The following is a 13646-nucleotide window of genomic DNA, read 5'->3' as shown; positions in this document are numbered from 1 at the left end:
GGCGTAGGTAGTAGTGTATGTCCAAACGAGAGAAATCAAGCAAATGACAGTGGCAATCACAAGCACAAGAACTTTTTAGGAGAGAGGAGTGACCATCACCTCCTTGCCAGGATGAGATGAGGTACCGAGAAAAAAGAAGAGCAGGGAAAGATGTGCGGCAGGGTTCATCCAGATTTTATAGATCCCGGCGATGTGAGTCACGGCAGTAGGCAGGTACCCACTCAGGCAACCGGACCGGGTGGGCAGATCACCTTATCGCGGCGAGGAATGGTGCCCGCTCGATAGTTTACTCCTACAAAAAAAAAAGGCGTGATTATGGAATGGTGTCATTTGACTGACGCAATCTATTGAGTCAAGGCCACGGGTCGATGCCGTGGACTCGCGTGATCGAGGTCGGGTTGCGTGGAATGCCCATGACCGATCGATCGATCGCCTCAGCTGATGGATGATGGCATGCCAGATTGCAAATCGCGTCTAGACGCTAACGATTGAGCATTTTACATGACGAACGAAAAATAACGCGCAAGTATGGCCGTCGGAGCCGGGGCAATAATTAATAATTGTCGCAGCGACGATCGGCATGCTCGGGCCGGACGGAGACGCCATCAGGCGACTAGGCAACGACATCCGGCTGCCTCAAACCAAGGGAATTCGTCACGGAAAATAGCTCAAGGCAGCGAGGCAGACTGACTAAAAAAACGCAAACATCTTAATCTCAATACTCTCCCGAGGCGGCCCATCCCTAAACGCCGGATCCACAAATGCAGTATGAGGAACGGTAACGCCACCCTCCTCGGCCCGCTCACTATCAAACTGCAAAAACACCAAGCTTCCTGCGGCCGCTGACCACTCAGATAATACCACTTCTGGGACTCATTGAAAGCATACTTCCCCAGCTCATTCCACCCCCCGGCAGAACGAGCCGGTTGGCAATGCCGTCGTTCTTGTGATTCAGGGACCCCCAGTCACAGACCGCCAGCGGGTCTCTGGTTACGGTCTTCAAGGGCCGCCAGATGTTGACGATCATCACCCGCTTGGATAGAAGCTGCTCGCGCTCTTCTGAATCGGGGATCGTGTTGGCGAGGTTGCGCAGCGCGCCGGCGACGGTGAAGTCCGAGTGCACGCTGTGTGCAGGGGCGCGATTATGGCAAACATGGCTGGTCCGCTGGCTAGGCAGCGGACCCGGTGCTTGAATGTTTTGGTTCGCGATGCCCCGGTTCTGTTTTTGTTGCGTGGTTGGATTCCTTAGCTAGATGCTCACGACTTACTTGCAAAATACCGACATACAATTTCTTGACCAAATCCTCCGTTCGAGGGATGATGAAATTCTGCACCTGCTCTTCATCCGCAGCGCTGCCGAGCTCGGGGATCTCGTGCCAGACATACTGGAAGCCGTTCTGGTGCAAGGAGAAATCCGACTCGTGGCCGTGGAGGTCGTGAACGTGAATGCGATGCTCTTCCTCGAGATTCTTCATCGCCGCCACGCCTTCTTCCCGGCCGACTTTGGTGAAATCGGAGACTAGGCGCAAGTCCGCTGGCCGTCTCCAGAATATCAGATCTGTGTCGACATTTCGGGGCGGGGAGGTGGCGCCCTCGTTTATGGGTGCTTGCGGTGTAGCGATCTCCATGGTGAGTGGTGGTGGAGGACGGAAAAGGACTCTGCCAGACCTATACATGTCTGCGGGGAACGCCAATTGATCGACACATCCTGACGTACGGTCCGGGACTGGGGGGATCCGGTTTATGTGCATAACTGTTGGCGATCTGCCAGTGAATTCGGGGATTCATTCTATTTGTGACTGTAGAAACTGAGATGCAGGTACCGGATGCTCTGCTGGGTATGGTATCATATATACATTCACGCATTCCTACGTAGATCCCCGAATAATCGAGAGCATCTCCTCCCCCTTCGGCGCGGTAGTTAGGTTCTCGTAGCCAGTGGCAGTGACCAGGATATCATCCTCAATGCGCACACCACCAATGGGAACGTACTTCATCGCAACCTCGAAGTCAATATACTTGGCAAAGGACTGTTTGCGTGCATCCGCCAGAGCGAGCGGCGAGAAATAGACGCCCGGCTCCACGGTAACAACCATGCCCGGCTCCAACAGCGGTGCAGAGTAGGTACAGGGGGAGAGATAGGTGGAGGTCAAGATCGGGCCGTAGTAGCCGCGGTCGATGAACGGATACATGGCCATGATGGATTTGTCGGACACATCGTGGACTTCCAGTCCAACATGATGGCCGAGACCGTGTGGGAAAAACACGCGGGATGCACCCGACTTGTAGATCTCACTGACGCTGCCACCCTTGAGCACCCCGAGAGCCAATAAACCGTCGATAGCAATGTCATGGGCCAGACGGTGCAGATTCAAAAACCGAACGCCCTTGCGGATCTGCTTGATGCACTCCTCTTGCATGCGCTCCACCAGTTTATAAATATCCCGGACGTAGGCGTTGGGCCACTCGCCCGATAGCGGGAAGGTTCGCGTCACGTCACTGGCATAACAATTCCACTCTGCACCGGCATCCAGGCAGACAAGAGGCTTATTGCGAAGAGATTCATTATTCCGCTGGTAGTGCAGGACAGCCGCATTGGGCCCCGAGGCAGCGATGATTTGGTAGGCCTGATTCCGAGCCCCGTGGGAGATACAGGTATTCAGGAACAGACCCTCAATCTGCGACTCATTCGACATGCCCTGAATATTCTCCAGAATTCTCCGGTGGGCAAGCGCTGAGACCTTGTTGGCCTGCCGGATCATCCGGATTTCGTACTCATCTTTGACTCCCCGCGCTGCGTCCATGGCCGTTAGGAGCTGCTTCACGTCCAGCGATGAGCTCACCGACAGGCCATCCGGCTTCTCAGATTCATGCAGCAGATACAGCAGGCTGTCTTTCCCTCGTGAGCCGAGCCAGGACTCCAACTCCCCCTTCAGCGATGCCTGATATCGAACGTAATCCACATCGTAGCGATCCTGTGCCTCCTCCCGGGAGAGTGTAGGTCCCATCCAGATCGCACGGTGAAGGTCAAAGTCCGGAACATACAGTGTCAACGCGTCCGATTCGATATCGTATGTCAGCGCGCAGTCGGGCTCCTCTACCCCGCAGAGGTAGTAGAAGTATCGGCGCTGTCGAAACGGACGCCCTTGGTCGGAGTCGCGCCAATTGATTGTGGGCTCTCCGGCCAGAAAGATGAGTCCACTTGAGACGCCGAGCTTGCGGGCAGTGCTGCGTGCATGTTGTTTCGCTGGATGCCGGTCAGCTTGACGGTCGCGCGATCACCAGTAGGGTGAGAGAGGAGCATGGAGGGGAAAATGGTAGGGCGGTTGTCAATTACGGTGAAGTCGAAGCTTACTGACCTGGGTATTTATCGCAAGACGTGGGCGTCACTGCCAGGTGGATCCGATAGCAGTCGACCGGGTTGATCGTGACGTCGGTCAAGCTTGCGCAGTGGTCTCGAAAAGCTGCAGCCGAGCGCATTGTGGGCGTGTGGATGGAGCAGGAGGAAGTACCTCCAGCAGGGAGCCGTAAGGAGTGCAGGGGTAGGGAGGAAGAAGGGCAAAGAGGCCGAGAGGAGAGGGGAGGGGAGGAGAAGAGGAGGCTGGCAGTTAGTTCACTAGGGATGCGCTATACGATAGGTAGGACAGGCCTCATTATTCTCGGTCGGCAAGGTCGATGAGCCCTTAAGAATATGGAAAACACCAAGAAGCATACAGAGGGCAAACGGAGAGGAGTAATCGTATACCTTGCATCCGAGACCTGTCTGTTTGGTGGAAAGTGACGCCGCAAGCGTCTTAGATAACCCCGACCGCCTCTTCCCTTCTCTCTCCGACTCTCACTCACTCACTCTCTCACCTCCCTCCACCCACTTCATCCTCCCTCCCACCCATCCACCTTCTTTGCATCCTTTCTCTTCTGGCTTCATATCAAATGAACCATGCAGGGCTCGGAGGCGTCGGGCTCCGGTGCGATCGCTGACCTGCCCTCGACGTTGAGAACGGTGGTGATTGGCAACCCGGCGACGTCACCGATCGGCTTCGCATCCTCACAGTCCCAACCCACACTTACACCGACCGGACTATCGCCTTCACGGCAACAAATCCTAGAAAATCTGCAAAATGGTATCTCATCGCTCGACTTTCAGGGCGACCGCCTGGTCGCCAGTGGCAACTCCACCGGATCGACCGGCAAAGGCATCCTGATCGGGCTCCTGTCTGCCTTTGGCTCGGCGACAGTTGCAGTGGTCATCCTCGCGGTCTTCTTTTTCTTCAAGTATACCCGCCGTGGGCGGATTATGCTCGATCGCATCGGCCGACCGGGCGAGTACGATGATGAGCAGGCGTTCCTGCGCGAGGAGGAGGCGGCGCTGGAGGAGATGGATGATTTGTCGCGGTCAGAATACTTGCGAGCCAAAGGTAAAGCCCACAGCCAGTGTATTTACCGAGGGGGAAATGCTAACTGTCGCAGCGTTCGTTCAAGCGAATCCTGCCGAGTCGATGCAAACCGATATCTCGCTGTCGCAGTTCCTCGCCATCCAAGAAAAGGGTGTTTCTGCGTGGGAATTCCAACCCGAACTAGAGATCGCCAACTGCTTTGTCGAAGGTCGGACAGAGATCGAATTCTTCGACTCGGAGTGCAGTGTCCAGACCAACCTCCCGATCCCCAAACAGAACGAGGTCTACTATTGGGAGGCAAAGATCTACGATAAGCCGGAGTCGACGACGATTGGTGTTGGCCTCACCACCAAGCCGTATCCTCTCTTCCGCATGCCCGGTAGGTGCACTTGATTTCCGTGATCGTCTATATCAGCTGACACCTTGCTAGGCTTCCACAAAGTCTCGGTAGCCTATCAGTCGACTGGCCATCGCAGACACAACCAACCATTCAATCCAACACCGTACGGGCCCCCGCTCCTTCAAGGCGATGTCATCGGTGTTGGTTATCGACCTCGAGCGGGCACGGTTTTCTTCACACGCAATGGTAAGAGACTCGAAGACGTGGCACACAACTACCGCGCCCAGAACCTGTTCCCTACAATCGGCGCGAACGGTCCCTGCAGCGTCCATGTGAACTTTGGGCAAATGGGATTCGTGTTTATCGAAGCCAACGTCAAGAAATGGGGTCTGGCGCCTATGACGGGGAGTTTGGCCCCGCCCCCACCCTATGGAAGCGAGCAAGGCAGCATCTTACTCGAAGCGGGCCGCGAGAGCGCTTCGCAGATCTCGCAACGGGTGTATCAGAACGCGAACTTTTCTGCGACGAACTCCAGTATCAGAATCCCTCCGGCCGTTAGCCCCGGCCCTGCCCGATCTCCTACCGACATCTCTCTTGCCCAACTGGCCCACATCCCTTCCAACGAGGATGCCGGTGAGGGGTCCAGCCGGATTACTACCAATGATGAAAACGCAACGAGCCTTGCCCCAACGCCCTTATCTGGGGCCCCGGACGAGCAAGGCATTTTACCTCCGGAGTATTCGAGCCCCGGAAGCAGTCGTCGAGGCAGCGATGCCTCCTTGGAATTTCCTGCCCGGCAGTCCCAGCCTGCGGCTCCCCACGACTGGTCTGACGATACCCAGAATCTCCCAAGCTACCAAACCGTGGTCGGAACCGACCCCTGAACACGCGCGTACGGCATCCTCTGTAGTCGTTTGGCTCTCTGGGCACTGAACATACTTTGCGATCATGGCGACTTTCTCATTTCTTTGTCATTTCATTAGCGGGTTTTCACGGATGGCGTTTCTTCAGCTCGGCAGGGAAAGGGTGGGATTGTCTGGGATACCTATATGGGATTTTCGTGTCGGGTGGTTATTTTCTTTCTCATCAATCTCCATGAAGTCACGTATACGGGGTTAGGCAACTATCATTTTGACTCATTTAATCTCCTATTTGTTCTCTCTTTGACGAGAACAAAGATCTGTAGACTGCCATTATTATTATTGACCTCACTATTTACTAATCCCCATGGGGGTTGAACGATCTATCTCCATCTCCACTATTCTCCACTGGCGTCATTGACCGATTATCGATAGCCGCTCTGACTTCATCGCTTATCTGGACCGCTGTCAACGCCTGCAAACTCAAATGGCCCTTCTTTTCAGCACCTCTCCACTCGTTAGCCCCAGCTGGAACCCTCGCTGCTGACGGAGATTCGCGTGGGCATCCCCAAGGAGAACAGCCCCCAACTTCCGAGAAGCTCTGATCGCTTCAGCGCACTTCCTTCCGGACCATCTGCAACCTTCGCAAACTCTCTGGCCCGTGAGACACCTGGAGCTTCCCTCGAGTCTGCAAGCGGCTAACCACCCATGTTGTATTGAATATAGGCCTTCACCGGCATTCTGTCGCAATTCCGATCTAGCCTCGCCCCATTCCGCGCGTCGCTCTACCAGTCAAGTACTAGCAAGCGCATCAACACAGACACCCCGCTTGCTCGCGTACCGGCAGACCTCTATTCCCCTTCAACATCCCGGCCTTGGCACAATTACACCTGTGCTACTTTGCGCAAGGTGCTGCGACTGTGGTACGGGCTGGGAAAGGTCAACCGGAACTGGAAACTCCCCAGGAGGGACAAGGCCGTACGTCTGTCTGCAGAGGACTGCTTCCCTGAGGCGTGTCTCTGGTATGAGTAGCAGTGGGACATCAATTGATCCATGAGTGGAAGCGCCTGTTGTTCATCAAGATCGCGACCCTGTGCGCGCATTTGATTTCCACCGCCTCTCACTACTTCCAGCCGCACGACACAAGACAGGCTGTCAGAGGAGGACTCTGTGAGACAATACGATCCACTTAGACAGCATCGAGGAAGCTTGGGTGTCTCACTTCTTCCTTTTCTCCGCTACTCCACCTGCCCTTGCGCTTCCTGATTGCCCTTGTTTCACAGCACGACCCCGGGGCAGTGAGGACAATGGCCGACAAGGCTGCGTTCCAAGTTATTGTTTTGGTAGGTAATCTTTAGCTACAATAACGTGTATACTCGTGGGCTGGGTTTGAAATGCCCGTTTGGAATAAGAAGCTAACCCCTTATTCCCAGGGACCGAGCGGTGGGCCCCGTGAAGACCGGGTCACTGGCCTTCTTGTCCGGTCAACATCGACCGCATGGTCTCCCGACTCAGTCGTTGCCGTCGATGCGGGGACTCTCCTTGCTGGCATCATCCGGTTGCTTGCCGAATACATGCCGTCGAAAGATGAGCAGAATGTCCTGCAGAAAGGACCATTCACTGGCCTGGAACTTCCCTGCAAGACCGCAGAGGCTAATGCAGCGCATATCTTTCGGGAGATTATCGGTGCCTTCCTGATCACGCACGCCCACCTCGACCACATATCTGGGCTGGCGATCAACACGCCGATCCTGGAGGCTGGAAGTGGTCCAAAACCCGTTGCGGCGTTACCGTCGGTGCTCTCTGCTATCAAAAACCATATGTTCAACGATGTCATCTGGCCTAACCTCTCAGATGAAGACGGTGGAGCTGGTCTCCTCACCTATCAGCGTTTGGTCGAAGGAGGGAACCCCAGGTTTGGTCGTGATGAAGGAAGAGGATATGTCCGGGCTTGCAATGGCCTGTTGACCAAATGTCTCAGTGTCAGCCACGGACGGTGCAAACAGAAATACCATCCGGAAAGCGGAGCGCATCATCGAGTGGGCAGCGCGGTCTTTGCAGGGGACCAGTTAATGATTCCGTCGAGGGCAATATCGGTCGATCACACAGATGGAGGAGCGTAAGCGACAAACACCTCCCAAGTCAAGGAATCTCACTAATGCTACGATCAAGGTTCTACTCCCCGGCCCGCTCTCCCCGAATCCTCCCATCAAACCAGAAAGAACCTATTCTCGCAACGGTCGAGAGCTCAGCATTTTTCCTTCGCGATCACCGCACGGGCAACGAGATCATCGTTTTCGGCGACGTAGAGCCCGACTCCGTATCCCTGGAAGGGCACAACAAGCTCGTATGGGACACGGCAGCGCCCAAAATCGCAGCCGGCACGCTGCGCGCAATTTTCATCGAATGCTCCTACAATGACAGCGTCGACGACGCATACCTCTACGGACACATGTGCCCGCGCCATCTCGCTGCGGAACTCACCGTACTCGCAGCGAAGGTCGTCGACATGCGCGAATCAGCCGCGCAAACGGATAAGAAGCGCAAACGCAGTGAGACGAGCGGCGCTGGCGAAATTCCTGCCGAGCAAGTGAGTCCGAAGTCGAAGCGCTCGCAGAGCAATGCTTCCGGGATGAACGTGAACGTCAATGCGAATGGCTCTTCAAAATCCCGCAATAACTCCATCATCGACAAAGACATGCCCGACGCAACAATTGCCATCAGTGCGAGGGCTGAATCATTCTCTCTGCCCGATAGCCACGGTGCTGCTACTGCGGGTAATTTGATCCCTAGTTCCGCCAGCTGGGCGGATTCAACCCCTCTCCCGCTGGCGGGACTGTCGATTTATATTATCCATATCAAGGATCATCTCACCGACGGGCCTCCGCCTGGGGATCGGATCTTGCGTGAGTTACGAGGGCACGGCGAGGCGGCAAGTTTGGGGTGTGAGTTCTTTATTCCGGATCCCTTGCAGGGGATATGGATTTGAAAAGAGAAGCGGGAAGGGGGATGGTGGAGTGTTGCAAAAGGATGAAGGCTGGTTTCGTTTTTTTGGGGTTTGACGCATGGCGGTTATTATGGTTTCTTTTATATTGGTAGGTAGTGGTGTTATCTGCATATCTATCAGTTTCTTGGATGGAGACTACTGCCTCCGTCACTGTCCGCTTTGGCGTTTATTCATAGTAGTTTTGAGCTTAGATCGGAATGGATTACGGTACGTTTCTATTCCCTTGTTGCATAACACTGTGGCAGGATCTGGGTACATGAATAACAATATTTATTGAGTATCATATTAATAACTATCATTTGAAACTAACGTTACTGGCTACAGATATGAACACCCCTTTAGTCATCAACTCACATCACCGATCCAATCAAGCAGAAGCCATCTTCTCCTTAGCCCTAGCAATAACATCTTCCCAAACAGCATCCTTAGTCCCAGGAGCACGCAGGCCCTTTGTCCCAGACGCATCACCATCCCCACTTGCGACAGGAGGCAGAGCAGCAGGAAGATCGAGGATAGGCTCATGATCACGCGCGAAAAGCAGCAAATCCTCCTCTGTACCCCATTCACCCATCGCCATGACGCCGATAGGCATTCCGGAGTCAGGATCATAGCCAGCGGGACAGTTGATGGCCGGACAGCCCGTGAAATTGGCCAGCCAGACATACTCCATGTTGCGAACGGAGGATTTGCCATCCGACAGACCACGGGACAAGTCATTCTCGCCGTCGATGTGCCACCCGGGGATCGGGGTCGTCGGCGAGACGATCAGCAGGCCCGGATGCGACTGGAAGAGGTGCGCGAGGTGGGTCATTAGGAGATTGCGCAGACGCTGTGCGGCGAGCAGGTCCTGCGCCGTGATCTGGTACATTCCCATCGAGACGAGCACCTTGTTTGGCGCGGTGAGTTTCGAGATCTGGCTCGGGTGCACGCCGGAGGCGATCTCCGCCATGATGGTTAGCACGTGCGCGCGCTGGCCTTCGGGTAGGTAAGGGATTGTGATATCGATGATTGTGTAGCCTTGCTGGCGGTAGTAGTCGAGTGCGTTGTCTAAAACAGCGCGCACGGAACCTTCGGCGCGGTCGTTCCAGTCGCGGACTATGCCGATGGTTTTTGTTTGCGGGGCGAAGGGTTTTGGTGGGGTGCTGCCGCGTTTTGGGAACTGAGCGGAGACGGGGTCTTGCGAGGCTGGTGCTGGTATGGACATGAGGTGGTAGGCGTATGCCAGGTCGTCGATGTTGGATGCCATGGGTCCGAGGACACCCACAGATGGGGCTAGACTGAGTGTCGGCGCTCCAGAGACGCGACTGTGTGACGGCTTCAGTCCCCAGATGCCACAGAACGACGCGGGGATGCGGATGGAGCCTCCGCCGTCTGCGCCGAGGGCGATGGGCACCAGGCCCGCGCCGACAGCGTACCCGGACCCACCAGATGAACCGCCGCAGTAGTAGTTCCTGTTGTGAGGGTTTCTGGGGGTCCCATAGTTGGGATTGTTATTATTTGTATCTGGAAGTTCAGCATTAGTCCTTCTGCGTTCTGTGCTTGAAGTACATCAGGAACTCACCTAGCCCCAGCTCATGCATAGTAGTCTTTCCAATAACAATTGCCCCAGCTTCTTCCCACTTCTTGACACACCACGAAGTGTCGTCACTATCACCCTTGAAATCCAACTTGGTCCCCACGGTGCGCTTGTATCCGGTGATATGCACCTCATCCTTCACCGCGACGGGCACACCATCCAGTGGGCCCAGTGCCTGACCCTTCTTAAATCTCTCCGTCGAGGCCGCTGCAGCTGTAAGAATTCTCTCGACTTGAGACTCAAGGAAAGCAGTAGAATGTTTGCCTGACGGCACGACGTCGCGCCGGATCAGAGGGAGAAGCGTCTCCACGACCGCAGTAGGGGTCAAGTCACCGGAGAGATATAGCTCTTGGTAGTCAGCTGAGGTATAATGGGCCTTGCCTCCCGTTCTCTTGGCCACGGTGACCGTCCATGTCTCTGGTTCATCCTTGCTGTGGTCGTCGACTGGAATGACGGTGGGGTCGTTGCGCGCGGCATACTGGTCGAGCTGAGGGATCTGGCGGATTACATCGAAGCCCGCATTGCGCCAGAAGTGGCTCTGGATCAACCCGACATTATGAATTCTGAAATACAGGCGTGCTGTATTAGTATAATGATCTCAGGGTTAGCTGTTTGTGGCGGCTTACAGTGTTGCGCCGATAGCCAGTGGAATGCCGCGGAAAACGGGGATTGACTGTGTCTCGTTCTTGTAGGGCACCTTGGGCCCCTCGCGGGGTGGAGGGTAGTTAAGGAACTTGCGGTCCTCTGCACTCATTCTGCCTATCGCTGTGTTTGAGAGGTGTGAATGGAAGGAGTTGAGGAAGCCGAGCTGTTGCGGAAAGTGGAGAAGTCCCGACGTCAGCACATGTGACAATTGCACAACCGAACGTAGAAATGTATAAAAGTGATAGGATAGAGGTATAATTGATAAAGTACATTTTGTGACACTCTCTATATTTACAAGGCCAGGCGAATATTATACCGGTCCATTGCCAGCGCGACACCAGTCACGACCGCGGCATAGGCCACCAAGATGCCCATGGCCTGTGGCGTTTGGACATCCAAAGTCCGCACGCTCAAGTTCACTGCGCCTGTCAGCAGGTTTGCAATGAGAAAAACCCCAAGACCACCGCGATTGAACGCGTGCATGATCCTGCTCGTCGCAAAAGAGGCGCGCTCCACCTCGCCGTCTTTCCCGGATAACCGGTGAATCCACGGAAAGAACATAGTCTCCGTCAGACAGAACAAGAACAGCTGGGCGCTGTTGAACGCGGAGACCCAGAGCACATACGGCATATTGGCCAACCGGCGCGACACGATAATGTTGGCGCCGTAGCCGAAGGCGTAAGTGGAATTGAAAAAGAACAAGGTAGACCAAAACAAGGCCTGGAGCACCAAGCTTGTTAGCACGGATCTGCGCGCCTGCTGTGGGGTTTTGGAGGACGATATTCCGCGTGGTATAATACGAATTCCAGCTCCCCGACCGGCAAGGAAGATGGCCAAGTATCCAATGAACGAGAAGACGCCCTCGCGGTTCTTCGACAAGAGGTCCGGACCTCGGGGAGAGACGAGGATGTAGCCCTTGAGATCGGTTGATTCCAAAGCGATCTGATAGAGGGCTGCACTGACAAGTGCTAGAAGCTCGTAGGACGGAATTACCGCTGTCAACGAGTCAAAGATCTCTACAAAGGGGGGCAACAAGCCGAGAGTGAAGAAAAAGTTCCAATGCACGCCGTATTCCGTGACGTGTTCCGCATAGTCAAGCCCTTTGACACTCCAGAGCCGGATCAGGCCCAACACAATGAGAGGGACTGCATGTCGAGCAGACCCGATCAGTCTCTTGGGAAGAGCTGGCCGGGCAGATCGCGAATCGCGACCCTTCAAAACCGCACGAGCAGAGACCACGCCGGCAGAAAACACAAACGAGCCGACACCCAAGTCCATGAGAGATGTACCCCAGTTCTCGACTTTGGCGAAACGACGCGGGAACACGGGGAAGTCGACAGCCAGAATGGCGACACAGGTGACGATCATCATGGCGGCGCGATATGTCGTCAGGAAAGGGTGGATGGGCAGGGATGCTGCCCTCTCTCGAATATCTTGAACTTCATCATTTTCCGTGGCCGTGGACTTGCGTGGAGGTTTCGCTTTTTTGGTACGCGCGGGCGATGGCGTCAAAACGAGGAGTAGAACGGGGGAGACGAGGAGGATGTTCAGCAGCCATGGTGCCGATGAATAAGCCGTTGTTGCAAACAAGATGGCTAGTACATTGAGAAGGAAGTCTGCTACGAGGGCGGCGGGGCTAGCAGATGTGAAGAAGGACAATCGGGACTGGAGCGCGGACCAGAGAAGGACGGATGTCTGATGGACATGGGATTAGTTCAGGTTGCAAACCGCGCGACAAGGGGGGATCCCACCGAAGCGACGAGGGTGACGGCATTGATTTCTAGGATGGAACTTCCCGAAAGGTTCGAGACGAAGGCCTCCTTGCGAGCCTTGTAGCTCGGGTCCATGGTGCGTTGGTGTCCAAGTCGGTGACGGTGAGGCGTTCAAGCATCATCCCGCGACTTTCCTCGCTCGGTCACCTGATGTACACAAACCCGAACCGTTGCAAACAATTGTCCGTAGTTACAACAATCAAGACCTGATATTTTCTGTTAATTATTTACCAGCTCTGTCTAAGCCAACCCAAGAGCCTGCCACGCTGCCGATGGCTCCAACCTACGTAGCTGGAAAGCCTTGAATATGCTTAAAATAGCCAGGGCAGGATTCAATCTCCCCTCTTGGAGTCCTACTGGACATCGGCAGAGCAGATGTGCCTTCTTCGGCCCTATCGCTTTGTGCTACCATATACAATCGCAATCTGGCGTCCTCCCTTCCATCGGAGTCGGACGTGCTCTTCTCCGGTGAAATCACTGCTACAAGTCTTTGCGACTGTCGATCGCGAGCTAACTTTTAAGGATCGCACCCTCGCCGAGCGGCACTTTGGATTGGCACGCGAGATGTGGTTCCTAGATTTAGATCAACCAAGGATCGGCCCTCGTCTCCAACTCCTGCTCTGAAACTCTCAAGACTAGAAAACCCTTGCCCATTGGTCATATCCAAGAATCGCGGCTCATCGACCATGGAGCAAATAGGAGGTACGTATGCACTATGTATCTATATGCAAGAGATCAGCTGCGTCCAAACAACGTTCGGCGTAGAGGTGAACAATGAAGTTCTTCGAGATGTTCGATTCTGCAACGCGGTTAAAGGCTTGGTTTTGAGCAACCAGACGTGTGGATTCTGGAAGGAATGGATTCTAAAATTACTGCCATGGGGGCCGGCAAACGGTGGCGTGGAGCTATTCTTGGGGGCGTCTTCCGGTACAGCCTTGCCGGGCATCCCAGTCTTATCTCTGTCACCTGCTATTATTATGCGCCCCTATAACATGGTTTCTATAGCGATAGTCAGGCTCTATACTTGTCCGAGCTAGGTCTGGGATGTCTCA

The 13646-nt window shown here is 54.7% G+C and overlaps 8 protein-coding genes across 8 annotated transcripts; 4 read left to right on the top strand and 4 right to left on the bottom strand.

Moving 5' to 3' along the window:
- Positions 1–690: 690 nt before the first annotated feature.
- Positions 691–1628, bottom strand: N7510_001285 (uncharacterized protein; the record flags this gene model as incomplete). The annotated part of the gene is made up of 3 exons (XM_056973212.1): positions 691–833; positions 889–1219; positions 1269–1628. The coding sequence occupies 3 exons, from the start codon at positions 1626–1628 to the stop codon at positions 691–693; spliced, it is 834 nt and encodes a 277-aa protein (XP_056838329.1).
- Positions 1629–1868: 240 nt separating this feature from the next.
- N7510_001284 (aminopeptidase P family protein) lies at positions 1869–3480 on the bottom strand (the record flags this gene model as incomplete). Its single annotated transcript, XM_056973211.1, has 2 exons — positions 1869–3247; positions 3360–3480. 2 exons carry the CDS (start codon positions 3478–3480, stop codon positions 1869–1871), a joined length of 1500 nt encoding a protein of 499 aa, XP_056838328.1.
- A 457-nt stretch (positions 3481–3937) lies between these two features.
- On the top strand, positions 3938–5618 carry N7510_001283 (SSH4 family protein; the record flags this gene model as incomplete). The annotated part of the gene is made up of 3 exons (XM_056973210.1): positions 3938–4415; positions 4480–4773; positions 4846–5618. 3 exons carry the CDS (start codon positions 3938–3940, stop codon positions 5616–5618), a joined length of 1545 nt encoding a protein of 514 aa, XP_056838327.1.
- A 463-nt stretch (positions 5619–6081) lies between these two features.
- On the top strand, positions 6082–6626 carry N7510_001282 (uncharacterized protein; the record flags this gene model as incomplete). The annotated part of the gene is made up of 2 exons (XM_056973209.1): positions 6082–6111; positions 6321–6626. 2 exons carry the CDS (start codon positions 6082–6084, stop codon positions 6624–6626), a joined length of 336 nt encoding a protein of 111 aa, XP_056838326.1.
- A 362-nt stretch (positions 6627–6988) lies between these two features.
- Positions 6989–7717, top strand: N7510_001281 (Cyclic-AMP phosphodiesterase class-II; the record flags this gene model as incomplete). Its single annotated transcript, XM_056973208.1, has 1 exon — positions 6989–7717. The coding sequence occupies one exon, from the start codon at positions 6989–6991 to the stop codon at positions 7715–7717; it is 729 nt and encodes a 242-aa protein (XP_056838325.1).
- A 35-nt stretch (positions 7718–7752) lies between these two features.
- On the top strand, positions 7753–8583 carry N7510_001280 (Cyclic-AMP phosphodiesterase class-II; the record flags this gene model as incomplete). Its single annotated transcript, XM_056973207.1, has 1 exon — positions 7753–8583. One exon carries the CDS (start codon positions 7753–7755, stop codon positions 8581–8583), a length of 831 nt encoding a protein of 276 aa, XP_056838324.1.
- Positions 8584–8968: 385 nt separating this feature from the next.
- On the bottom strand, positions 8969–10931 carry N7510_001279 (amidase; the record flags this gene model as incomplete). Its single annotated transcript, XM_056973206.1, has 3 exons — positions 8969–10104; positions 10163–10740; positions 10804–10931. The coding sequence occupies 3 exons, from the start codon at positions 10929–10931 to the stop codon at positions 8969–8971; spliced, it is 1842 nt and encodes a 613-aa protein (XP_056838323.1).
- Positions 10932–11113: 182 nt separating this feature from the next.
- gwt1 (putative GPI anchor biosynthesis protein Gwt1) lies at positions 11114–12669 on the bottom strand (the record flags this gene model as incomplete). The annotated part of the gene is made up of 2 exons (XM_056973205.1): positions 11114–12517; positions 12574–12669. The coding sequence occupies 2 exons, from the start codon at positions 12667–12669 to the stop codon at positions 11114–11116; spliced, it is 1500 nt and encodes a 499-aa protein (XP_056838322.1).
- Positions 12670–13646: the final 977 nt, after the last annotated feature.

The sequence above is a fragment of the Penicillium lagena genome, assembly GCF_028827675.1.
Source record: "Penicillium lagena strain IBT 129212 chromosome Unknown utg000001l_segment0_segment0, whole genome shotgun sequence".
Taxonomy (NCBI): domain Eukaryota; kingdom Fungi; phylum Ascomycota; class Eurotiomycetes; order Eurotiales; family Aspergillaceae; genus Penicillium; species Penicillium lagena.
This window is presented reverse-complemented; position numbering and strand designations above follow the sequence as displayed.